Genomic DNA, 27,534 nt, shown 5'->3' on the forward strand with positions numbered 1-27,534 from the left:
CAATACTTTCGTATGGGAAAGTATTGGATTGGCTGAGATCATCGATTTCGATGATCTCAGCCAAGAAGGCAGGACAGCAGCACATGGACAAACATTGCAATGATGAAAAGGTATGTACAATTGTGTTTTAACTTCTTACAACTGGGTCCGGGGGCCTAAGCTTTTAACAGGACAATATATTTCTAACACTATATTGTGCCATAAATATAGCGGATTCTATGAAGACGAGCACATCAAGCAAAACTCAAGAGATGTTATCACCGAAAAAAATTAATAATAAATACAAAAGCCACTCAGAAACATGAACAGATATTTAAAAATCTAAACAAAAAAAAATACATTACTTTCAAGCTCAGAGAAAAAAAAAGACAAAAAAATACCATAATCTGATTCTTCCATAATATTTTATCCCCTTCCATAAGAGTTCACAATTTAAGTTAGTAATTTTTCTGAAGTTTTCCGGTGATAAGTGTGGGGAGTTTTTATGTAATTAGATTTTATTATTATTACGAGCATTTAAATAGCGCCAACATATTCCGCAGCGTTTTACAAATAATTTTTACCCAGGATCCAGTTATGATTTTGTATTTACATATCAAGTAATCACGTTCATTCTTGCTGTATTTTCACAGCTGATTGGCACAAATGATTGTCATTTTTTGTTTGTTTTGTCCATTTTGTTGATTACATCACAAAGGCAGTTTTGTGTCCTTGTTGCAGTTTCTTAATATGATCAGCAGGTGGAAGCACACGTAGTGCTATAGAGGTTCATATCTCAAACACTGCGTTAACGGGAACACAGAAAACATGTCGTGGATGTAAACACTGTGTCCAGTCACTAGGTGGCAGTAAACTCAAGTACTCAATACATACAGTTTTGTCAAACGCTTTCTATGTCTCCCAGAGATAAGCATCGTTTGCAAGCATTTCAGCCAATCTCTGATTGTACGGACGGTAAAAATCCTTGAGCATCTCTCTAGTATGAGGTAACATGGGGCCTAGGTTGCAGTCTTCTGGTCGTCGGCTGTTGGATGCAGGGTTGTGTGTTATCGAGCTTTCTTCCTTGTTACTTAGAGGCCCTGTAGAATCATAGAATTTTAGTTAACATTACAATGCAGTCATCTTCATTCATAATCTATTATTAATGTAGGACACACTTATAAAATTGGACCCTAGAGGAGATCGAATATGCTGTAAATGTAATACCGGGTTACCATTTTATTTTTATTTTTTGCTCACAGTTTGGCTAGCTATGGGCCTGGATAACCGTGTTACTCTCATTTATTGTCATATAGATTCAAGAGTGAAATTAACCCCTGCACAGAACAGGTACCCTCTAGTGTAAATGTTGTAGTAGTACCTGGGATAGTTTTTCATTGGAGGTATTACAGAGAAAAATAAAAAAAAATTTACAATCTCATTATTGTCATCATTGGCACAATTACTCTATTTTACATTTCACATGTAAGGCATCAGGAGCTGAACTGAAAGCATAACTGACTTAGAACATTTTAGCCATTTTGACCTTAACGTTGGAATTCACTTTGAATTGTCTCTTTAGTAAATAATCCTGTTAGTAGTAAAGTAAGATTTACATTTAGGGGGAGTGGATAAAAAACATCATAATCCCACAAAAATTACATGGAACCCCATCATGATAGATGATATGCCAGCTCTGTCATGGTACTTCAGGATTTGCCTAACCGTTTGCAGGGCCTGCGCTACCATAAGGCGGCACAGACGGCTTAGGGCATAGGACACAGCACTCCCCTACTGACACACAAAGGGATTGGGGGGAGAAGGTTTAAACAGAAAGGCACAGGGGAGAAAGACACTCAATTGGGACGTGGAGAGAAAGACATACACAAAGGGTCTTGGGTGGGAAGAGAGTGACACAGAGGGGCTGGGGGAAGAGACAGAAAGGGACTAGAGGGGAGAAAGACACATAAAGGGGCTGAGGAGGAGAAGGAGACACACAAAGGGACTTGTGTGGGAAGAAAGTGACACAAAGGGGCTGGGGGAAAAAACAAAAAGGGACAGCGAGAGAAAGAGACACCTTTGTGTCTCTTTCTCTCGCTGTCCCTTTTTGTTTTTTTCCCCCAATCCCTTCATACTAGCCGATTGTATAGTGCAGGTTGCTCCAGCACAAGGTTGTTCTTTTTCAGCCTCATTTGACACATGTAGCTTGTTATATTTAAGTCCTTTATTCAAATCGGTCCTTACATTTCATTTGTGTTGCATGTGTATACACATATTTCAAATTCCCTTAGCTATTTACAACACTGGTTCTATTTCAGTAGGTTCCCACTGGTTGAAAAAAAAAACATTTTATCATTCGACAGACTTCTCATATTATATGGTTTACTGTAACATCACTGCCTTCTCCAGTGCAATCAAGACCCCTTGACACTTGGAAAAACACAATGAAAATGTGTTGCATAATGTATTTAGTGAATGTTCTGTTAAACTCAATGAACAGATCACTGAGATAATTTTACAGCTGAAGACTGAATCAGCAAGCAAATGCCATGCACATAAATTGCGTTCTTGTCAAAAGGAGTTTAGAATCAGTTCTTTACAGACAGTATTTCCACGAATCATAGATACAATAAGTGCAGTAGTTATGCAGAGATACTCACGGGGTACAATATAGGTTTTCAACGATGCTCCCTGCACCATAATACTGACAATCTAAATCTATAGCAAACTATTGTTTTAAATAAATAAACATGCGGAAAACATAGTATCGGCAATGGTTTATGGCTTAAATATATTAATATTTTCTGAAAGGTCCTGTGAGTGCTAATAATTCAGTTTTTTTGGATTATATGTGGTCCTATCTTTGAAGCACCTGGGCGTTGAGAATAAACAATAAAATGCATTTATGAAAATGAGTGCCTTCATATAGGAGAGAGATAGATACATACATACAATATCATTTTTTCTATAATATATATTTGTTTACATTTATTACAGAATTTGTAGGAAAATCTGTTGTTTTGGCAATATGTAATACGTTCTCCTGCAAATTGCTACTTTATATTCCAGGTGAAACACAGAGGCATGTGCGCACACACAAGCATACGATGAGTCTGTACATACCAAGATGGAGGAAATTGCAAACAAGTCTCATGCTTTGGGTTATGTTGGCCGCATGATCTTCCAGTCTCATAACGAGAAACTGATTCTTCTCAAACAACGACAGCCAGTCCCACAGATAGACAACATAGAGTCCAACTTGCAGTCGTACCTGAGTGTTCAAGGATCATTCGTCAATAAAAAAAAAAATACCACTATCGGGACAAGTTATAGGATATAGAATATATGTGTCATTTCATTATTTATTCTATAGATACACTTGCTTTTTTGATCATTAACATTACCCAGAAAAAGCTATTTAAAAAAAATATATATATATATATATATATATATATATATATATATATAAACACACACGAACTAAATAACCACACCTAATGAGCGTGTGTAAAAACATAAATTAATAAGCCTAAAATGCTGGTAAAAACATGATTCTGGTTATTTTGTTGCAGCTAGTGACATCCAAGATCCAAGTGTTTTTAAATTCTTATCTTTTGGTTTTACAGAGCATATTTGCACTAAAACAATGGATTTCCTTTTTAATTTCCAAATTTAGTTTAAAGAAGCAGCAATAAACGTCTATTTGTAGACACAGCCAGTGAGCTAGGATCACAGCAAGGGTCACGAGATGTGACTACACAGAAGGAAGGATATGGGATTGAAAGTGACAGGTTGTCAGCAGGAAAGTCTTAGAACTGCGTTGGATCTGAAAACATCTCGTTTTGTAAACAGATCTACAAAACAGCTAGGCCTGAATGATGTACCCTCCCAATTAAAAAGTACTTTTCATTAGCTGCGGGAAGCACTCTAATTAGACTATGATGGATATCAGACTATTTATATCACTAACAAAGCGAACTGGATTTTCCAAAATGCATTCCTTAAGACCAGCTCCAGATACTATGAAGAGCAGAAACTATGCTGAACTGTTAGTAGCATGCAGACTGTCAGAATAAAATAAAATAAAAAACACCAAATCATTTTTAATTTCAAAAGATCTTCTGAATCTTTTACATTCAGTGGCTCACGCATTTGTTGGACTTAATTTATAAAGGAAAACCAGTCATTTTTTTAATATTTCAAATAAAAGACTGCATTACTCTATATTTTTTATTATTATTTAATGTACTAATAATATAAGTCAACATCTTTTTTTAGTGTTTGCCCTAGCTCCTGTAGGTATCATGGGGGCCGCCATGTTCCAGAAGCACCACTTATTCAACATGAGACCACATTGCGGAGAGCTAGTGTGTATTCACAAATCTTGACATCACACGAGACAAACAGGCATTGCAGTCAAAATCTACTCTGGAACAGTTACGGCCAAACCGTGCATTTTTTTCTAGATAAGTGGTGCGTCTGACCGTCTGATCTCTGAACAAGACATAAAGATGGCAGCTCCCACAGAGCAATGGTCAGCCAGGAGATGCAACGACTGTACATAATATGCATGGATTCAACTTGTAGGTCATTGCATCTTAACCCCTTCATGGCCGATGATATGCCAGGTAATTAATTGTACAGTGGGATTTGAGTAATCCATTGTGATGGAGGGAATAATAAAATTAAAAATATATATATTTTAAATGCCATCAATAAATCCAAGGGAATTATAAGCAGTTAGAGATCAATAAAGCAAAACAGCAACTCTTGATTCAATCGTACATGCGCCAAACAGTTTATGAAATGCATACATTTGTTTAGCAGCACATGTAAATTCAACACCGATGGGTATTTTTCCATTTTCTTAATGTAATATTATCATTATTACATCATGGCAATGTTCTCAGGCAGTTGGTAGCCTAATTAATTTCGTAGATCTGGGTGTAGGCCAAGTTTGCTTATCTCATTTCGAAATGATCTTATGACTAAGCCCCAGACATGACTTTGTTAGGGGGGTTCCCTGTCCCTGCTGTGATACATACAGTGCTTCAATAAATCATTTTGAATGACTATAATTAAAACTAGAGTCACTGCCTTCTCTCACTTTACATCTGGCTTCCACGCAGCTGGCCAGTTCCCATCCTTAACCCCTTAAGGACCAATGATGGTATAACTTATCGGAATAATCTGAGCTATGAAGATTATTTTCCAGACCTGAATGGCCCAGTAATTTAGTGACAGCATTGATATAAGTAGCTGCTAATGCTAAACTGCGAGCTGGTATAGAGTCTTCAAGAAACATATTGTGACCATCTGTCCTTAATGGGTTAAACTGATGCATTCTGTTTTAGAATCGGCATACACAAACATAGGTGAAGATATCTTGTAAAACAAAGTGCAGTCGTTTTAAAGATATTACGCTATGATACCTACAGTACTTCTAATACGGTAATATTTTTATCCTTTCTGCATATTTTTTCTATGCTTTTAAATTATTGTGAATTGGTATACTAGTAGTTTATATTCCCTAATATTAAAGCAATGGATAAAGGAACAAAGACATATATATATATATATATAAATATAAATATATATATATATATATATATATATATATATATATATATATAATCTCTCTAATTGTTTCCAAGTTGAAGTTGTTTTTGTTCTGTTCTTGTTAATTACTTTTTTATTTTTGTTAATTTGATTGGTATTTGCAGGGGGGGAAAAAACACAAAAAGAAAAAAGTAATTGCAAGAAAAATCTGAAACAGTATAATAACACACTATGGGATGATTATTACCAACAAGTTAACAGATGATCTAATACACGTTCAATAGTGTCCCATAGGGCTAAATGACGAGTCTATAAACTTCAGGTCACTTCTAATCATGTGTATTGCAAGAAGGAGTGGGATGCTTAAACTATTGTCTCACCTCCTCACCACCTCACCACCGCCTGCTACATCTATTCCCTTGGAAATAAACTGGGCTAAGAATGTATGTGAATGTGTCCAGTCCATTACTTATTTAATATGCTAGTCAGGAATGAACACATTACAACAAACAAAGAAAAATTTAAAGTCAGAAATTTAAAATCAGCTAAACATATCACAAATTAAGGTTATTATTATGAGACATAATTAATGTAACCGAACTATAATAAAATGTACAGATCAAGGGACAAAAACATTTACGGTAGTTTCAATTTGCATTTCTTAAACTGCCCCACGTTTTAACTAACTTCTCTTAATCTCGCTACGCAGCAAGGAAACCCAGGCTAAGCTGAATAGTGCTGATACACAACTGACACCTTGTAGAAATTCTTTAATTACAATTCTTCTCCCGGATACTCTGAGAATTACGGTAAACACGCAACGCAGCTTCACCATGAAGCATTTTTTTTCTTCTAAAATATACATTCATATTGCCCCAAGCAGGCTTGAATTGTAATATTCTTACGTTTAACAAGACCATCTCTGTGCAGCTATTGAATAACTTGATAAGCTGCTTTTAAATTATTATTAATCACAAACTGGTAGGGGTATATAAGAAAAAATGACTTGGATCTTAAATTTGTAGCAATCCTACTTTGAAGAGAGGGAAAATGTTTATCCTATAACATTCCAGATGTCAGATTTATAGACGATGGAAGATATTATATCAACATTTTAACTACCGGTATAACGTAGCATGTAACTAATACCATCTTTATAACTAACACATTGTTTTAAATCTGATCTTGAAAAGAATTGTGATTATACATCTAAATTCTGTTAAAATGCAATCCTACTGTTACCAGATGATAATTAATAGTGGATTATTAATATAATTACATTGTATCCTGCTGATAAACAGTATGTAATTTCCCCTGTGGGTCTCATTAGCGAAATCGATTGCGGGAATTTCTGAGCACTGACTATTCCCCAGAGACAGGACATACCGGCAGTATGTTGCTAAACGTTGTGTTGTATGCGCAGGCTCGCAGGCTGGAGACTTGCAGGCAGCTATCAAATATCTGCAAAGATTCATTCACTTTGTCATGGAAATCCTCAGCTGACTTGTTAGCAATGGCAAAGTAGAGATAGTCTGAGTACAGTCTATGAGGACAAAACAGAGAATGACTTTGAGTCATGTACACAGAGTAAGGACAAAATGGATTGATGATCAGAGTTCCATGCGTGCAACTGGACAGCTCATAGTTAGGATACAGTCCATCCTTAGAGACAGGAGACGGTAAAGGGAACAGATACAATTTAAAGTTAAAATACAAACAATTTTTGGAAATTTAAAGGGACACTCCAGCACCAATACATTTGATAGATTTACTCCCCATTAATATCCTATATTTTTATTGTATTTTTTGCATGTTCAAATCTTTATAGTTTTTGTGCAAAATAAATAATTGTTTTGCAGTACGTGGCATTATAAGCCCGCCTCATTAGCGACGGCCCTCATGCCAGACAGACTTCCTTATTAAATGTATGTACACAGTCTCAGCCCCAACAGCATTGAGTGAGCTGTCTTTCATTCACAACCTGGCTGCAGACTGTCTAAGAAACTGCAAACAGGTAGTAATATCCTTACTATATGTATACCTGGGTGTCCTCTCCTTCTAATGCAGGTTATTTTGTTGTTCAGATGATTCACGACTGTCAGTGGCTGAGCTGTGTACATACCTTTCATAAGGAAGTTTGTTTCTCGAGTGAGGGGGCGTGGCTAATGAGGCCGGCTTATGGTGCAGCAATCTGCAAAACATTTAGGTTTTTTTATCCGAAAACTATAAAGGTTTAAGCATGCAAAGAATACAGCATATTAATGAAGCCAAAACCTATCAAATGTAATAAAGTATTGGTGCCCGGAGTGTCCCTTTAATCAAATTGTAATGATTTAAAAAGAACAAAGAAAGTCTAAAATCAGCAAATTTATCATCTCAAGAAGCAAACAAGGACACAGTTTTTTTTCCTGTTAATAAGCAGCACATGCTAATATACACACACTCACATACATACACGCACATAATTAACTACTCTATATACCTACATACACACACATTATCAGCCAATCACTCACACCTATACATGCATAACTAGCCAATCAGTCAGCTAGTTAAGTTCGTTTAGCATTGTCTGACCTCTCTACAGGATTCCTCAGCATGACGATAAACTTGGCGTCTGGTTGGAAGGCATGGATGAAATCTTGGATAAGCACAGGTGGTTCTGTATTGGTAACATTGTCATAGAAATATGACCAAGCACTGTTGTCCCACATTGTTGATGCACTTGCTTCTCCTGAAATAAGCCATAGTTAGTTCTGCCTCTAAAAACTACCTCAACATCCATGGGGGTGGTTTAAACCTTTTGCTACCTGGTGGCTTTAAATGTAGAAATCTAACCCGGTTATTTAAAAATGTGAAATTCTCTTTGAATTCCCAACAATTCATACTTTGGCAAATAGTCCTTTTAATAATAAAATTTATGTGAAATATGGATTGCTTATTGGACATTGGTTTGGGACAAAACAGTAATTTTTCTTTGTACAGACTGCTATTTAGGGACACCTAAAAAAAAATGAAATATTGTACACTTACACAATTTTAATTTTCATTTATTCATTCATTTATTCCTTTACAGAAAGAAGAATATTTTTTACACACAGGACAAAAATAGTATGTAAACGGTAAAATATTCTGCTTTTAGGTATTTGCAAAAAACCAAATGGCATGTTTTTGGGAATTCAGCTTTCTAAAAATGCTCCAGGATGTAAAAATAAGATATGTAGCATATGGATATTATGCCCACATACTGCAAGTAGAGTATAGTTTGCCTACAGATAGGCATCTGTACTATACATAGTATTGAAGCCTACAAAGAAACCTTGTCCTGCATTTAGCCCTCCCTCCTTCATCCCCCAGTTTGATATTCAAATTCATCTTCTCTGTCGAATTTCTGTAAAATGTCCATCTCTTACCTATGAGGAGGTCATCTTCCATTCCTTTGTCCTTATTGTAATTGTCTTGTATTTCTTGTGCAGCCAAATCAAATAAGTCCAGATAATCTTCCAATGGGAAACGACTGTAGAATGACTCTTTCAGTCTCAAAATTCCTTAAACCATAATGAGAATGACCATTATATCATTGTTCAGTTTAGCAAACTGGTTACATCTCGAAAGAATCTGTATATTCTGAATACAGAAATATTAAACTGATTACCCTAGACAAACACCTGCTGAAATAAAGCAATCCGACTTAGAGTTTATATGAAGATCTTTCTAATGAAAAACAGAATAACTTATCTGTAACTATCAAGCTGGTTACAGAATATCTTAAAAAGATTTGGGAGAGGTTTCTCATTTGAATAAAATAATTCTTGTTTTGTTTTTATTTAGTTTTTTTTTTTGGGGGGGGGGGGGGGGGGTTCGCGAAGAGAGAAACTATTAGTCACTATTCAAAATGAATCATATGCACAAACAACAGATCCATCACTGTAGGCAAACAGTCTTGGGTTGATTTCCCATTATCTAGGCATTATTTTTGGTGGTGATGGTGATATCAGGAGCTGATGGCATACAAGTTCCCTTTGGGGACGGAGTATGTTAACACCTGATTATTTATATATTACAGAGGTGGTCGTGTTTCAGGAAGATCAGTTGTAACTGTTTGTTGTTAAAACACTGGAAATGTTGGATCATGTAATTTTCCCTTCCCACTAAAATTACCTGTTATGATATCGTGGAAAGGTGCTTTAAACTACTATCTAGACACTATCCAGATTACATCTATAAGCTATGAAATTGCATCATATTAACCATTCTGTCTCATTACTGTGTGCTAAAGGTTGTAGCAAATTGGGACACTACAGCCCCTGTGGCAAATCTGTACATTTATGACACCATTAAAGGCATAATATATTTGTTTACCCTTGTAACAGCTTATAAAAAGCTACACCACAAAAAAAAAATGGGTATAACGTTTTGCCAAAAACAAAACACTGTTTAGTAAATATACCCCCATTGAAAACATACATGCATTTAATTGTGCATTATTTTTATTTGGGGTATAGCTAAAAGCTTGCAAAAGCGGCAAATCTCTTGTCTGACTCAGCCCAGACTTTTTGTGTAGCTATCCAATCAGACTTCCCAATGAACCTCAATAAGAGATATCTGCAAGGCAGGTGCTCTGGGCAATTACTGCCTAATGAGTTTAGCTCCACTGAGCTAACCAAACCAGGAAGTAATAGGTCATGTTGTCTGATTGACAGCCAAGGGGGTGTAACAAGGTTAATTTCTAAAAGTGCCAATTCCTATTGAAATCTGCACTATTTGTAAAATGAAATGGAATGAAGAGGACACACTCTGGAGGGTCCCTTTAACCGTATATTTTTCTTGTTATAAAAAAGAAAAAAAAAAGAAAACATGTTGGCTTCCATAATTCATTTGAATATTTAACAGTTAAACATATTCAGAAGGCAGTTCTATGAAATATATAAAATGCATTATAAGGATACAAAATCACCTCACTATTCCAATTGTTTTATAACATATAATGTACAATCAATAGATAGTAGTGTAACACCTTATGTATTGTTTGCATGTTATGAGATAAAAGAGAACAAAGTGAACAGAAAACAAAAACAAAAACAAAAAAAGTTAGAAACAACACGAAACCATAACTGTTTCCCATTTTGTTTGCAATGTTCGTGTCTCATCACCTGAGTGGGAAAACTTTTCAATATGATGACCTTAATAAAAATGGATTGAACACAAAATCATATATATATATATTAAAATATTATATTCTGCACGCATACCAAAACGTTTCCTCGTCCACCAGTGTGGTTCCTTGAAAGCGGAGAAGCGAACCCTGGGATGGAGGCGTAGCCGGTCGTACAGGTCAGTCGTTCCACATTTGGGTTGCCCGATGATGTAGAAGTAGGGAAGGCAGCGCAAACGGTACCGATTTCCTTCTTGCAAATTCATCTTAGCCCAGAACCCCTGCCTCATCTCCTCAAAGATGGAACGGAACCGCTTGGAGTACAAGCCATAGCCATTGGTCTTGTAAGGGTCATCTCTATCTTTTCCTTGGTATTCCACGTACCAGCAGGGACTGCGACTTGACTGGAGGAAGTTTCTTGGGATTACAGAGAACATCTGGCCGTGTAGGAAAAAAAAAAATTTAAAAAAATTATAATAATTTACGCAGCATTCTCAATGCGGTCTGTCTGATACTTGTTCCTAAAAAAAAACGTTTTTTAAATCATTCTCTTCTTTAATTGCTATAAATTAGCAAATATTTACTTTAAATAGGTTTAAGGAACCACTGAATTCACCCAGACTACTTCATGTATAGTAACTGGTGTAGTGGCAAGGCCCCTTTAGTTGAGTCCTGCAGTGTTTCTTCCTAGCTGCCACCAGAAGCACTTCAACTGCAACAACTGAGTTTTACTCAGTCGTGTGACATTCAAAGTCCATGAGGATATTGAATATCATCAAATGCTGCTCATACGGAAGTGTTGGAGTCAATGTTTCCCTATGAGAAGCATTTGATTGGACGAGTTCCAAGCTTGCCAGCAAATAAGTGAAAATGAATCGGTAAACTTACTGGTGCGGACAGTTCAGGAGTTTTACAAATTCCAGCAACTACACATAGTGAACTACAATAATAATATTAAAGTATTTGCCACTACATAGGAGTTACATTTCTCTAGTTTCCAAGTATGGCCTTGAATATAAATGTTATTCCATTGATACTCAATAGAGCTAATTGGATCTACAAGAAGCATGAAAGAATAAGAATGAAAAAGTATTCTGGCCCTTGCCGGAAATTAAACCAGCCATCCCGAGGTCTGAACAGGTGTACTGCACCTGGTGCAATAATAACCGATATATCTCACTGTCTGCGAATTCACATGCTCGATGACCGCTCATTTCAATACCTGAATTTTTAAAAGGGGAAGTGGTTGAAAGGGAAATACCCCCAAGTTGATGAAGCTTTAAATATCAACCACTAAATGCTTGTAATCACAAATACAAACAAATAATATGCCATCATCATTACTGTTTTTTCCGGTGCATTGGAACTGTCACACCGGTGTGAGCGCCAAGTGAAGAATGAAACTCGGCATGAGTTAATGAAGTCATTATGTTCATATATTTAGATACATAACAATGTATCTCTGTGTTGAGTTTTCAGTCTTCCACATGGCTTTCTTCAGGAGAAATATATAAGCGTACAAATATAAAACATTTCTGCAAAACATAACAGTGCATTATGATTATTGAAAAATCATTGGACACCCACATGTGGTTCATATTGCTCCAGCTCTGTTCGGTCTGGTATCCTCCGCTCCGTCAAATTAATTTCTCCACCTTGTGCATGAGAACTTCTAACTGGTGGATTGACTTCGGAATGTCTATCAGTGCTTGACAGGTTAGAACTGAGAACAAAGTCTTTGGATGTGGGGGCGGAAAATGGCTGAGACAGATCTTGACGACCCCAGGACAACACATACGAAGCGACCACCAGGATGGTGATTACCAATGCAATAAGCAAGCTAAAAAACTTTCCTATGCCAATGCCTTTCTGTAAACAAATCCAATGGGCTTTTATCGATGACATTTCTGAAACCTTCAATGAACATCGGATGATAAGAATGGGAAACTGCAGCTATCTGTTTGCCATGTAAAAGGCAGCTATAGTTCTGTGCATAGCTTCCAAGGACGTTACTGTGATGTCCATGTCGAAGCTTGATCATGACCTACAGCAAGCATATCTTTTTGTAAAAAATAAGGGTTTGGGATCATGTCCATATCCAAATGCTAAAAGTCATAGATTCCAAGCGTGTTGGTCCCACCTTATGTACACAAATAAAAAAAAAAAGTACTTGGAACTTTCAAAGCATAAACTCTACTGAACGACAAGTATATCCACATCGTTTCCAAGGGTAATTTGGCCTGCAAGATAAAAAAAAGAGAAGAGATGAAAGTTTATACACCGATAACAATATTCTGAAATTCCAGTTGTCCGCTTTTGTTAGTAAGACTTATTAGGTTTAAATGGTTACTCCAGGTAATATGACCACTTCAGTGATTTGAAGTGGGCATGGCACCTAGAGTCTGTATGTGCAATGTTTCGCACAGAATTGCATTCATTGGCTGAGAGTGGTCCCTGAATGGACAACAGGATCATCATCTGCCTCTGCAGCTCTGCAGACAATGGGTGCACATCGCAGACAGCCTTAGAGGAGACCAGCTGTCCTATTGCCATGAAATGGAGCCAGAGTACTCCTATCATTATAACCACTACTGGGGGTTGTAGTGATTATAATCCTTAAAGGAAGAAGTTTTTGATTCTGCCTTTGTTGGAGACTTTTAGTATAGCCCCTCTAGTAGAGATCATACCTCTATGTTAAATGCTCTAAACACTTAAACAACTTTACCTTAACAAAGTGATTTTTGGTGTATAGTTCAGTCCCAGTGCTTACGTCTGCCATTTAGGAGTTAAAGAGACACTCCACTGCACAAATACAAAATAAATACAACCCTCCCCCCCCCCCCCCCCCAAATGAAAACATGCATGGTTTAAGAATGCATTTTTCATTGAGGTTATATCTAAAAACAGCTTGCAAAACCTGCAGTTATCCTTCTAACCCTGTCCAGACTTTCTGTGCCTGTCCAATCACAGACTTCCCATTTAAGCTCAATGAGAAGTCTTTGCAAAGCAGGTGTTCTGAGCTATTATTGATTCTTGAGTTTAGCTCCACTGAGCTAACCAAACCAGGAAGTAACAGGACCATTTGTCTGATTGACAGCCAGGGAGGTGTAACAATATTCATTTATAAAAGTGTCAATTTCTGCTGAAAACTGAGTTTTTTACAAAATATAAAAAATAGGACACACTCTTCACACAAGCTTTTCAGCATACTAAAGTGCTTTAGGGGTCTGGAATGTCCCTTTAAATCACTTTGTTTACGCATTCATAGCCACACTTCACTAGAACGTTATCCTCATAGCATCGGTGAAAATAAACAAAAAAGGATTACAGAACAGGGTGTATATTTGAGATTATCTTCTGTTCTGTAACTTCACACACACTGGAGGCTGTTACAGGATCTAGCAGGCAATTATGAGAGCGGAGATAAGACATTCTACATTAAACTCATTATACAGTAAGGGACACTAAAATGTGTGTTTATTTTTCAGGAAGTGCATAAGGAGGCTCTATAAATTACACCCAGGGGAGATGTGGATAGGGCTGCATAAAAAGTGATTAAACTCCTAAATGGCAGAGAATTTAACCACTAGATTTCAGGGACATGATCTATACAGCTAAAGTTGTTTTGCTTAGAGTATCAATTTAACATTCTATTAGAACATGACCTGATGCACTGGTTACTTCAACAAGGAATTTCAACATAAAACTGAACAAAATTCAAAGGAAGATTACACCACATCCCTGGATGGAAAAACATTGTGCACAATGGTTCTTCTGTAAATTGTGCCAATATAATAAAAATCATTAAAATGTATCTTTTTTTAATCTCATATTTCCCTTACAATTTCCCAAAAACACAGTATGTAATGCACTCTTGTGACACTTAGAAGAAATCCAAAATATATACATATTTTAAATGCCATTCATTTTAAGAAGTTCTCGATTAGATTCAAATATTATGTAATTTCAGGAAATATTCATTTCACTGATTACGTGCTGTATGTGTCAACATTCAGGAAGCATCCTTTTGAAATGATGGCTCCATTGCGAGTTTAACGTCCCATAAACAGAGGCACAGATGGTAAAACATCCTATTAAAGTGTTAGAAATGTAGTCGGTTTGACACATTCATAAGCCTTCCACACGTTTCCCATAAAACGCATGGATAATACTTCTCACGTTTCTGATAAATGTGATTATTTCCAGAGCACGCTTCACACTGTTATCAAACACATGTGCAATACTGGATGACCTCTCGATGAGTATCTGACGGCAATAATTAATTACTGCAATGCTTCATTCTGTGCCTGTCCGAAATCTCCCTATCCCATTGAAGATAAATCGCTTCAAATAACTGACATTCGGGCAAATTAATCTGTAAATCGGGTCAGACCCCTGTACAGACGTGAACTGGTGTAAATAATGCTACTGTCTCTTCTGCGTGATCTGGCTGCGAGTTACAGTAACGGATTACATAATGAATGACGGGGTTTGTACTCTAAGCCAGGAGTCAAGAGGTTTGGGGAAATGACAAGAGAAATGCAAATTTTTGTTATGCAAAGTATAACAAAGCAGGAAAATTACCAATGTTGGACAATTATTCTATTTGGACATTTGTGACCTAAAATGTTCTATTGTCTTGTCAGTTATCTCCAATTGCTGCTTTACTGAATAAACTCTTTATCGTGTTTTTCCCATGTTATACATTAAAGAACACTGAATCATTGTCTATTTTTTTGCTTTATTTTAGGTTTGTTTTTTTTTCTCCCTATTGTAATAAATAACCATTCTTAAAAATATGATCTAAAACCCGTCATATACACGGTTTGTATCACTTTTCCTGTTTACATGTTAACAACATAAAAATATGTTTTACTGAGAATATAAAAACATTCATCAAAAAGAGATTATTCTTTTTATATCTGTATTTACGGAACAATGTTTCCATTAAAACGATCAGTTATGTTCTCATTAAAGAGAAAGGGTCTGAAAAACAGAATAACAGAAATTCTTACTATTGCCCCAATATAGGTTTGGCAATGACATAATTCACAAGCATGCATAGAATAGGCTAGTGATTTGCTGTTCATCAATCTCTCTAATGAAAAGGCAATCAAACTGTTTTACTTAATTGATTAGTTGAATACCAAAATAGTTAACTGATGCTCTATGGTCAATAAAGAAATACATCTCCTTCACAAACTCTGCTTTCCGAAATTATCACACAGTTAAACGGGAACTTTAGGCACCCAGACCACTTCAGCTCATTGAAGTGGTCTGGGTGCAATGTCCCATGTCCCCTAACCCTAAAGTGGTAATTATTACAGTTTCTGAGAAACTGCAATAATTATCTTTTAGGGTTAACTCCTCCTCTAGTGGCTGTCTACCAGAAAGCCACTAGAGGGACTTCCGGAATCGAAACGGCCTTTGGTCAGTTATCTGACACTGGGGGGGGCGGGGGAGGGAGCATGGGAGCCTGACCCAGTGCCAAGGGGACATCGGCGCTGGATTCAGGTAAGTGACTAAAGGGGATTTAACCCCTTCAGCACCACAGAAGGGTGGGCGCGAGAGAGCCTATAGTGCCAGGAAGACTGGTTTGTTTTCCTGGCACTATAGAATCCCTTTAAGAGGGGTCTATAAGAGCCTCCTTCACCTAGAGATACACGTTCTCTTTTAAATTAAATCAACTTTCTCCCTGATACCTTTAAATATATATGGCCATGTGGAGTGTCTTCCATAACATGTAGAATAATAGCATGCATTCTTTAAAACAAGTAAAAGACAGTAAAACCATTGTGATGTAATTCCAGTAAAATACAAGTTTAGCAGGCTAAGATTGCCACAAGGCATATGTATGTATATGTGTTTGTAGTATCAGTTAGTTAATAACACGTAGCTAAGATACTGTCATCACTGTACTGACCAGGTGCAGGAATGTAAGAACTGGAATTACGCGTCCCTCTCCTTTGTATCAGATGAGCCACGTGGTTAGACCGGATGGATGAGTTTAGACTCTATTCATTAAATAGGTTAAGGGTATGTGTGGGTGTAGTTAATTGTGGGAGGAGCTACAGTGCTATATAAGGAATGTACTCTATGTATTCAGTACTCAGACTTTGCTGTATTTTGGTGACGCTAGTCCCTCTGAGTCCCGATCGGTGATCCAATAAAGAATCTCTTCCTTCCTGAAGAAACCTGTGTCCATCTCTCTGTGCTTGGCTTCCGTCAGTTTCTCCGGTATCATTTGGTGCATTGGCCGGGAAGCTCATCGTTCAACGGTAGCTGAGAGGCAGAGGCGTGAGACGGTCTATCTTTGCCCACGTTCTCTACGGCTGCACCCCTGAACTTCTGCGTGGACCTCCCTTCGTCTCGGCGCCACTGGTCTGTTGTCCAGGAGATCATCGGCCTCTACGTAAGAAGTGCTGGGGTGTCCCCGTCGATGAGTGTGAACTCAGGTTCAGGAACGAGGAGGTAAGATAACTGCTGTTTTAGACGGCAGGACCCGCTAGGGGTATACCGATTGTGCGGTAGGCCCAAAGGGGTTTTTGAATCTGTATCTGCCCCCTCTGTCGGAGGGAAGGAGCGAAGGCGCACCGCTCGATCGAACGCTCTTTAGTCAGACCGTTTGATTTGGTTAGTCAGGCGGGGTCCTGGTGTAAGATAGCCCTAGCCGGACACCGGTGTCTTGTCTAGACTAGCGTTCTAGGGTGTATATTACGTTCGCTAGGTCGGAGGGACCGGGAGACTAAGCGGCGCCTGTGTAAATTCGGTTCGCTAGTTCTCATCCTATCTGGGCTAAGTGGGAAGGCGTGTAAATTTGGAACCCACTAGACTTTTGATAGTACGACTAAGAGGCGCCTGTGTAAATTCGGATCTCTAGCTCGTTGTATAGTGCGACTAAGAGGCGCCTGTGTAAATTCGGTTCTCTAGCTCGCTATGTATATGTGGTGATTGGGCAGTGTGGCTAACCAAAACGGGTGTATATAGTTTTAGGTAGTCCATTCAAGGTACTGGCCAATAGTTTAGTTGGGAATTGTAAATGTGTTAACGATTGTTTTAGTAAAGTGTATATCTTGTTAGATAGCGCGAGCTCAGCCGTCTAGCGAGAGTGTTAATAGTGTGTTGCTGTATTATAGTGCACGGTACCATAACCCTGTATATTTACTGACATTATATAATAAGTACTAATCATTGTCGTCCATTGCATGTTTAACACCATAACCACTAATAATTGTATTGTGACCTTAACTTGTGCTTTGACCTATGCTAACCGTACTGTAACCGCTATTTGTAAAAGACGATGTTACTGGGGTGTGTTATAGACGGGTAATTCGTATATAGAGAATTATAGCGTGGGTGACTGTGTAGTTACGCCAAAGGGCATAATATTGATTATATAGTGACTGGTGTAGCAGCTGTGTGTGTACGGGAATTCCCTGAGTGTTTATTGTTATTGTGTACGTTTCACTTGGTAACCGTACCACGTGGTGCTGTTGCCAGAGGAAACGGGTGTGACTGTTGAATAGTACGCGTGTATAGTAATCGTTGTCAACGACGTTCCACTGTTAAATATGGGTGCGTCGCAGTCAACGATTCCGGATCCCTTAGGATGTATGGTTAAGAATTTTAAAAAGGGATTCAAAGTTTGTGATTTTGGGGTAAAGATGTCTCCTGTACGTTTGGTCACTTTGTGCACTAGGGAGTGGCCTACTTTGGTTGCGGCATGGCCGCCACGTGGCAGTTTGGATCCAACTCTGGTACAGCGCTTACACGTGGCTGTATCAGGTAGGCCTGAACTTTACGGCCAGTTTCCTTATATTGATTGTTGGAGACAGGCCGTAAATGACTCGCCAAAATGGCTCCGGACATGCCACGAGGAACAGTGTCGCCTCATGGTAGCTAGGACTTGTTCGTCCACTAGGGCTGGTGTTAGGCCCATTTTGGACACGCCCCCTGAGTCCGAGATCCCTTTGCCGCCCCCTTACTTTCCGGTAAGAGGAAGTGACGCAAATACAGGAAGTCCTGTAACCCTTCCCTCACTACCCCCATCCACTTCCGCTTCCTCCTCCAGTACAGGATCCACCCCCCCTCGTACTAAATCTCCCCTTCCGGAACCAGAACCCACCCCCATTAGAAACGAATATCCTGATTTGGCGCCACTTCAGACTTCCGGTCAAGCTTCATCTAGCTCGGCCCGAAGTGTTCTATTCACTACCTTTTCCCAAAACCAACCTCCCACATCCCCATACCCTATCTCTCCCCGACCGGAACCCATGACTGACGCTTCCCTACGTAGCCCCATCCAAACCCGACAGTTGACTGGTGCCCAACAATTAAAGCACTATCAGATGCCTCTTCGCTTAAATCCCGGGTCAGCTTATATCGATGCCGCAGGTCAAATGGCACACGCTGACCCTGTCTTCGTATATGTCCCTTTCACCACTACCGACCTTTTAAACTGGAAGACCCATAATTCCTCGTATACTGAGAAACCACAAGCCATGACTGATCTGTTCACCTCAATAGTACAGACACATAATCCGACATGGGCTGATTGCCAGCAGTTATTAATGACTTTATTTAACAATGAGGAAAGGACAAGAATAAATCAAGCAGCCATTAAAGCATTAGAGGATAGAGCCCGTGCTTTGAACCAAGCTAATCCAGCAGCATGGGCCGCAACACATTATCCCAACACTGATCCCGATTGGAACGTAAATGGTGCTGATATGGTTCAACTCAGAGCCTATAGAGACGCTATAATTGCTGGCATGAAAGCCGGAGGAAAGAAGGCTATTAATATGTCAAAGACAGTTGAGGTGATTCAGAAAAGCGATGAAGCGCCCAGTGTCTTTTATGACCGATTATTGGAGGCGTACCGCTTGTACACCCCCTTTAATCCGGAAGACGCAGACAATTCCCGAATGGTGAACTCCGCCTTTGTCAGCCAAGCTTACGGAGATATTAAGCGCAAGCTACAAAAGTTAGAAGGGTTTGCAGGTATGTCAATCACCCAACTAATGGAGGTAGCTAATAAGGTGTATATGAATAGGGAAACAGAAAGCAAGAAAGAGGAGGAGCGCAAGATGCGTAAAAAGGCTGATATGCTAGCGGTAGCGATCGCAGGCGTAGATAAACGGGGCCCAGATAGAGGCAATAATAGATGGAGTAGGGAGCCTTTGAGTAGGGATCAGTGTGCGTATTGCAAGGAAGAAGGGCATTGGAGGAACGAATGTCCGCAAAGAGAGCAGTACGAGAGAGACCAACCCAGGGCAGGCTACGGAAACTTTAGAGGCAGAGCGAGAGGTAGAGGAGGTCCCGGAGGGAGTAATGGTTATAGAGGGAGTAATGGGAACAGAGGAAGTGTTAGGGAAGACAGATATATTCCAGCAGCGCAAAGGTCCCGCGATAGAGAAGGTAGGGACTTCGTAGGATTGGCTGACACGGTCATGGAGGACTATTGATACCGACCGGGCTCCATCCCCCTTGGTCGAGCGGAGCCTATGGTCGATGTATCAATAGGGGGGAAAAGGAGTGCGTTCATGATCGACACTGGTGCTGAACATTCAGTGGTGACTAATCTAGTTGCTCCTCCATCTGGAAGGACTATTACTGTGATAGGAGCAACTGGAAGAAGTGCTGAAAGACCGGTTCTTAAAAGTCGACTCTGTACATTGGGAGGCCACGTAGTAAAACACCAATTCCTTTATATGCCTGAATGTCCAGTCCAATTGCTGGGACGTGATATGCTATCCAAATTACAAGCGCAGATTACGTTCCTACCAGATGGAACAACATCTTTAAAGTTTAATGGACCTTCAGGTATTATGACTTTATCCGTACCAAAGGAAGAAGAGTGGCGACTTTATACAGTGTTGACTAGCCAAAACCCTAGGAGTGATGAGACATTGTTTAACATACCAGGAGTTTGGGCAGAGAACAACCCACCAGGACTGGCCCGCAATATTCCACCAATAAAAATTGAACTGAAACATGGGGTTTATCCAGTGAGCCTAAGACAATATCACATTCCGCAGAAGGCTAAGAAGAACATCCAATCCTATCTGGATAAGTTCATACGGTATGGTATCCTAAAATTCTGTACTTCCCCCTGGAACACCCCATTGCTGCCTGTTCAAAAGCCCGGCACAGATGAGTATCGACCTGTGCAGGACTTAAGAGCAGTCAATGATGCGGTTGTTAGTATACATCCAGTTGTACCCAATCCATATAACCTGCTTGCTTTAATTCCGGGCGGGGCTACTTACTTCACAGTTTTAGACCTCAAAGATGCCTTCTTTTGCCTCCGAATTGCCGCAGAAAGTCAATGTATTTTTGCTTTCCAATGGGAGAACGCTGTAACGGGCTCAAAACGCCAAATGACTTGGACAAGACTGCCCCAAGGGTTTAAAAATTCACCTACCCTATTTGGTTCAGCCCTAAGTCAAGATCTATTGGATTTCGAGTCCATCCCAGGAGAGTGTGTATTGTTACAATATGTAGATGACTTGTTGATAGCAGCAGTTACAAAAGAAATCTGTCAGCAAGCAACGCACGATCTACTACACATTCTCTGGAAGGCAGGATACAAGGTGTCTAGAAAGAAGGCTCAGTTGTGTTTGCCAACTGTCAAGTATCTGGGGTTCCATATCTCTGAAGGTCAAAGAATTATGGGGCCAGAGAGAAAAGAGGCTGTCTGCCAAATACCAATACCCAAGAATAGAAGACAAGTGCGAGAATTCTTGGGGGCAGCAGGCTTCTGTAGGATATGGATTCCCAGCTATGCGATACTGGCAAAACCTCTGTACGCAGCTATCAAAGGTACAGAGCACGACCCCTTCCTATGGACCCAAGAACAGCAAACGGCATTTGAAGATGTGAAGAAGGCTTTGATGAGTGCCCCAGCATTAGGTCTACCTGATCACACACGACCATTCTACTTATATGTACACGAGCAAAGAAGAATGGCTGTGGGAGTATTGACACAGTACTTGGGATCATGGCAAAGACCTGTTGCCTACATGTCTAAGCAACTGGATGCAGTGGCCAGCGGACTTCCACCTTGTCTAAGAGCCGTAGCTGCAGCCGCCCTGCTAGTAGCTGAAGCCGATAAACTCACTCTGGGTCAAGAACTTTATGTACGAGTCCCACATGCAGTACAGACGTTGTTGGATTACAAAGGAAATCATTGGTTTAGTAACAGCCGTATGACCAAGTATCAAGCAATGTTGTGTGAAAACCCAAGAGTGCATTTAGAGACTGTAAACACCTTAAATCCAGCTACCCTTTTGCCACAACCTACTGAAAGTCAACATGATTGTTTGGAAGTAATGGATGAAGTATTCTCAAGTAGACCAGATCTTCGTGATTTTTCCATCCAGAACCCCGATGTTCAATATTATACAGACGGCAGTAGTTATGTGAAAGAAGGGATCCGCTATGCAGGATATGCAGTAACAACCATAGACAAGGTGATAGAAGCTCGGCCACTGGCGAAAGGAACATCAGCACAAAAGGCAGAATTGATAGCACTGACACGAGCGTTACAATTGGCTGAAGGTTTAAGAGTGAATATCTATACGGACTCTAAGTATGCGTTTTTAACCACTCATGCCCACGGAGCTTTGTATAAAGAAAGAGGACTACTGAATTCAGAGGGCAAAGAAATCAAGTACGCAGCTGAAATCCTACAACTATTGGAAGCAGAGTGGGAGCCGAAAGAAGTCGGTATCATACATTGTCGAGCGCATCTGAGAGGAGATGGTGATGTAACCAAGGGAAATCGGATGGCAGATAGTGCAGCTAAGCGTGCTGCTGAATCAGGAAGACAGGAGTATGTGGGGCATATAGCTGCTCTTATACCAACTCCACTGTCCCAATGGACTCCAGTTTATACAGCTCAAGAAGAGGAGTGGTTAAAGACTGAACCGGGAAAGTATTTGGAGAACAAGTGGTATCAGCTAGAAGATGGAAGAATAGTTATACCAGCATCACTAGCAGTAGAAATTGTCCAAAACTATCATAACGGGACACATTCTGGGAGAGACAGTACTGAAGAATCTCTTAGAAAACATTTCTACATACCAAGATTGTCCAACTTGACTCAGGCCATTGTACGCAGATGTGTAACGTGTGCTAAGAATAATGCAAGACAAGGACCAGTAAAGCCACCAGGAGTTCAGTTTATGGGGGGACTCCCCATGTCCGATCTACAAATAGACTTTACAGTGATGCCTAAATCGGGTGGACATCGTTACCTGCTGGTAATTGTGTGCACCTATTCAGGCTGGGTAGAAGCATGTCCTACTCGTACAGAGAAAGCAGGAGAAGTTGTGAGATTCCTGCTACGAGAAATAATACCCCGATATGGACTACCCTGTTCTATAGGATCGGACAATGGTCCAGCTTTTGTTCACCAGTGCCTACAACAACTGACTCATATGCTTGGTATAAAGTGGAGGCTTCATACTGCATATAGACCCCAGAGTTCTGGTAAGGTAGAGAGAATGAATAGAACTATAAAGAACCAGTTGGCTAAAATGTGTCAGGAAACCCAACTTAAGTGGAACGTTCTCTTACCTATAGCCTTATTGCGAATCCGCAGTACCCCTACCAGAAGGATGGGCCTCTCTCCTTTTGAAATCATGTATGGGCGACCACCTCCCGTACTTGGTAACTTAAGGGGGGACTTGAGTCAGTTGGGAGAAGGAATTACCCGGCAGCAGGTTGTAGAGTTGGGTAAGACTATGGAGGAGGTACAGAAATGGGTACAAGATAGATTACCTGTGAATATTTATCCCCCTGTTCATAGTTATCATCCAGGAGATCAAGTGTGGATTAAAGAGTGGAATAATGTACCGTTAGGGCCCAAGTGGAGAGGTCCTTATGTTGTTCTTTTGTCTACCCCTACAGCGATAAAAGTAGCAGAAGTGACTCCGTGGATACATCACTCCAGGGTTAAACCAGCAGCAGTCGATTCTTGGCAAGTTACAGCAGATCCAGAGAATCCCTGCAAGATCCGGTTAAAACGTACTACTCAGTCGGAGTAACGAGGAATTATTGTGGATTACAAATTTTATTGTTACAGGTGTGAGTGAGAAGGCCATAATAAAGCCTGTCCGCTTACCATCACATAGTGTATAAGCCAGGAAAGTCTCGAAGGGACACCTGTGAAGATGAGCAGAACTCCATTCCCTGCAGCCCCTCACATCCTGGAAGCTGAGGCGCCATCGCACGGACGAAGACTGAGGATGACGGCGAAAGATGTGCTTTTGATAGTGTTTATTTATATGTGTTTTTATATTCAGGAAGGTAGAGGTACCGACACTCCTAGCTGTGAGGTATGCATTAAGACTACGAGAACAGGTAACCATATTTCCCAAACCCTAATTTGGCATTCACAATACGAATGTAAAGGAGATGTATCGAGATGTAGATACTTAAATATAGATTATAGTGTGTGCCATTTAGGAGTAGGAGAACCTAAGTGCTTCAGTCCGGAGTATCAGCCTCGTACAATTTGGTTGACTCTCAGGAATGGAGATCCTCAGGGGACCCTAATTAATAAAACGGTGTTAGAATCCGTACATTCTTCGGGTGTTCTGCTATTTGATGCGTGTAAAGCGATATCGAGTGGTAGAAAGCCGTGGAATGTATGTGGGGATCTTAGATGGGAGAGGACGTATGGGTCTAACGATAAATATATTTGTCCCAGTAGCAAAAATAAATATGTGAGTCCTAGATGCCCAAATAAAGACTATAACTTTTGTCCATATTGGTCTTGTGTGGGGTGGGCGACTTGGGGACAGACAGTAGACAAAGACATGATTGTTACTAAGTTGCCTACCAATCCATACTGTAAGTCTATGGAATGCAATCCAGTCCATATTCTTATAAATAACCCCGACAAGTTCTTAGATAAATATGGTAATTTATTTGGGTTTCAAATATACGGGACGGGTTTAGACCCTGGGACAATATTATTTATAGGGATAGAGACTGATACGGTATCCTCCCAGACTCATCAAGTATACCATTCCTTTTACGAAGAGATGAGTATAGATAATAAGATCCCCCATAATGCTAAAAACCTGTTCATCGATTTAGCTGAAAGTATTGCCGGTAGTCTTAATGTTACCAACTGCTATGTGTGTGGAGGTACTAACATGGGAGACCAATGGCCTTAGGAAGCAAAGGAGGTAATGTCCGGTTCTGAGGCAGTTCAACAATTAATATCTTCACAAGCCGATTATCAGATGAGTGTTAGAGGTAAATCTGAGTGGAGATTAAAGACCTCCATCATAGGTTATGTTTGCATAGCAAGGAAAGGAATAATGTATAATACTTCTGTAGGAGAATTAACTTGTCTAGGGCAAAAAGCTTATGATGATGATACAAAGAATACAACTTGGTGGTCGGCTTCAAATGTCTCAGAACCATCTAACCCGTTTGCTAGATATGCCAATTTAAAGGACGTGTGGTTTGATCTATCCATCACATCTACCTGGAGAGCCCCAGCAAATTTGTACTGGATCTGTGGTAAGAAAGCCTATTCGGAGCTGCCACAGGACTGGGAAGGGGCATGTGTGTTGGGTATGCTCAAACCATCCTTCTTCTTGTTACCGATTGAAACAGGTGAGACTTTAGGTGTTAAAGTGTATGATGTGAATCATAGGAAGAAAAGGGGACCCATAGAGATAGGCACCTGGGAAGATAACGAATGGCCTCCCCAGCGTATCATAGATTATTATGGGCCAGCCACGTGGGCTGAGGATGGTACCTTTGGTTATAGAACCCCTATTTATATGCTCAACCGTATTATAAGATTACAGGCGGTGGTTGAGATTATCACAAATGAGACATCACAAGCGCTCAATCTTCTAGCGAAGCATAACACCAGGATGAGGACAGCAGTCTACCAAAATAGATTAGCCTTGGATTACCTTTTGGCAGTAGAGGGAGGTGTATGTGGGAAGTTTAACCTGAGCAATTGCTGTCTTCAAATAGATGACGAAGGGCAAGCAATAGCTGAGCTTACTAGCCATATGGTTAAACTAGCGCATGTGCCTACTCAGGTATGGAAAGGGTATAATCCAAGTAGTTGGTTTGGTAGCTGGTATGAGTGGTTTGGAGGGCTTAAGGCAGTGGTAGGTGGAGTCCTACTGATTTTACTGTTGTGTCTACTCCTGCCGTGTCTTATACCCTTAGTAGTTAGGTCTGTGCAAAGCCTGATAGGAAGTATAGCAGAGAGGAAGGCTGCTGCACAGATAATGGCGATATATAAGTATAAGGCTCTAGATCAGGGAGAACCAATGCAAGAAGATGAATGTTGAAGATTCACATCATAAGATAAGTCTGGTCTGGTTCATGGTAACCTGAGGTATATGCAAACCAAGGTTAAGTGATGCCTCAAGTAATTGTGAAATATCAGAGGCATCAAAGGGGGGAATGTGATGTAATTCCAGTAAAATACAAGTTTAGCAGGCTAAGATTGCCACAAGGCATATGTATGTATATGTGTTTGTAGTATCAGTTAGTTAATAACACGTAGCTAAGATACTGTCATCACTGTACTGACCAGGTGCAGGAATGTAAGAACTGGAATTACGCGTCCCTCTCCTTTGTATCAGATGAGCCACGTGGTTAGACCGGATGGATGAGTTTAGACTCTATTCATTAAATAGGTTAAGGGTATGTGTGGGTGTAGTTAATTGTGGGAGGAGCTACAGTGCTATATAAGGAATGTACTCTATGTATTCAGTACTCAGACTTTGCTGTATTTTGGTGACGCTAGTCCCTCTGAGTCCCGATCGGTGATCCAATAAAGAATCTCTTCCTTCCTGAAGAAACCTGTGTCCATCTCTCTGTGCTTGGCTTCCGTCAGTTTCTCCGGTATCACCATTATTGTAACAAAAAAAAAAAAAAAAACAAGCCCAGAAACAGAGGGGATTTATATAAAGAATACACTTTATCCATTAATATCAATTCAGGAGAAACTGGATCTAGTTATGGGTATAAAGGATTGTAAGGATTTAGCAGAGAAAGTAATGAGGAAAAGGTTGAAAGAGAATATAAAGGTTATACAAACTAAAAAATACCGGTACCTAAACATGATTTCGAGGCCAAGTAAAATAATTTTCCCAATTTAAACAAAGTGCCTAATTTAATGAGATTCACTCCTTAAAAGACTAAACAACAAAAACCATCAGGATAAGTCGTAGGAAAAAGGAAACAAACTGAAAGGGAATCTCGAGAAGTGAGGAACAGCATTTCCTCAACGAAATCTATGCATCATAACAACAGGAAAGGACAAACCTATAGTGAGGCAGTAAAGTACTCAAGACATATAAAAATACATATTGTATCCCTTGAGAAATAGGGAGCTCATGAGGATCCGTGTAACGTGTTTGCCACTCTTTATACGAGATTCCACCCCCTATTAACCAACTGACCTTTTGGCTGTTGACCCAGTTGCCATTCTGCCCTCGGAGGGCATAGGATGACATTGGATCCGAGATAGGGCTTGCTTGAATGATTGGTATCCAGCCATAAACTCTCTTAATCTAGCTAAACTACTGTCTATGTGATAATACTTAGTTGAGAGACAATAACAGCGATCTAAATCTTTTCAGCTTTTGAGCAATATACAGGTGGTCCTTACTTTGCAACCTACCTGCTTTACGACGGCTCGAACTTACGACCAGCTATCTAGCGTGGAGATTCAAGGGATTCCCCACGTTAGAGAGCTGGTCTATGTTCGGGGAATTTTCCATTTGGGCACCAGGAAACCACTGGGGCTAAACTCTGAATCTGAAATCCACTTTTTTTTTTTAATTCATTTT

The 27,534-nt window shown here is 39.8% G+C and overlaps 1 protein-coding gene across 2 annotated transcripts in view; it reads right to left on the bottom strand.

Moving 5' to 3' along the window:
• The window catches only part of CHST15 (carbohydrate sulfotransferase 15), a 107,759-nt gene that overhangs the window by 52,170 nt on the left and 28,055 nt on the right, over positions 1 to 27,534 (bottom strand). Inside the window, exons 2-8 of one of the 2 annotated variants that reach the window (XR_010085770.1) lie at positions 12,281 to 12,933; positions 10,791 to 11,130; positions 8,952 to 9,086; positions 8,116 to 8,272; positions 6,925 to 7,081; positions 3,103 to 3,250; positions 371 to 1,079 (exon numbers count right to left, since the gene is read on the bottom strand). Coding sequence is in view for 1 of the 2 variants with exons in the window: in XM_063435322.1 (XP_063291392.1) it covers positions 892 to 1,079; positions 3,103 to 3,250; positions 6,925 to 7,081; positions 8,116 to 8,272; positions 8,952 to 9,086; positions 10,791 to 11,130; positions 12,281 to 12,598 (1,443 nt within the window). In the remaining variant the exon portion in view is untranslated. Of the gene's footprint in view, positions 1 to 293; positions 1,080 to 3,102; positions 3,251 to 6,924; positions 7,082 to 8,115; positions 8,273 to 8,951; positions 9,087 to 10,790; positions 11,131 to 12,280; positions 12,934 to 27,534 lie in introns of those variants that run through there. The other variant, XM_063435322.1, reaches the window with a different exon arrangement.

The sequence above is a fragment of the Pelobates fuscus genome, chromosome 10, assembly GCF_036172605.1.
Source record: "Pelobates fuscus isolate aPelFus1 chromosome 10, aPelFus1.pri, whole genome shotgun sequence".
Lineage (NCBI taxonomy): Eukaryota > Metazoa > Chordata > Amphibia > Anura > Pelobatidae > Pelobates > Pelobates fuscus.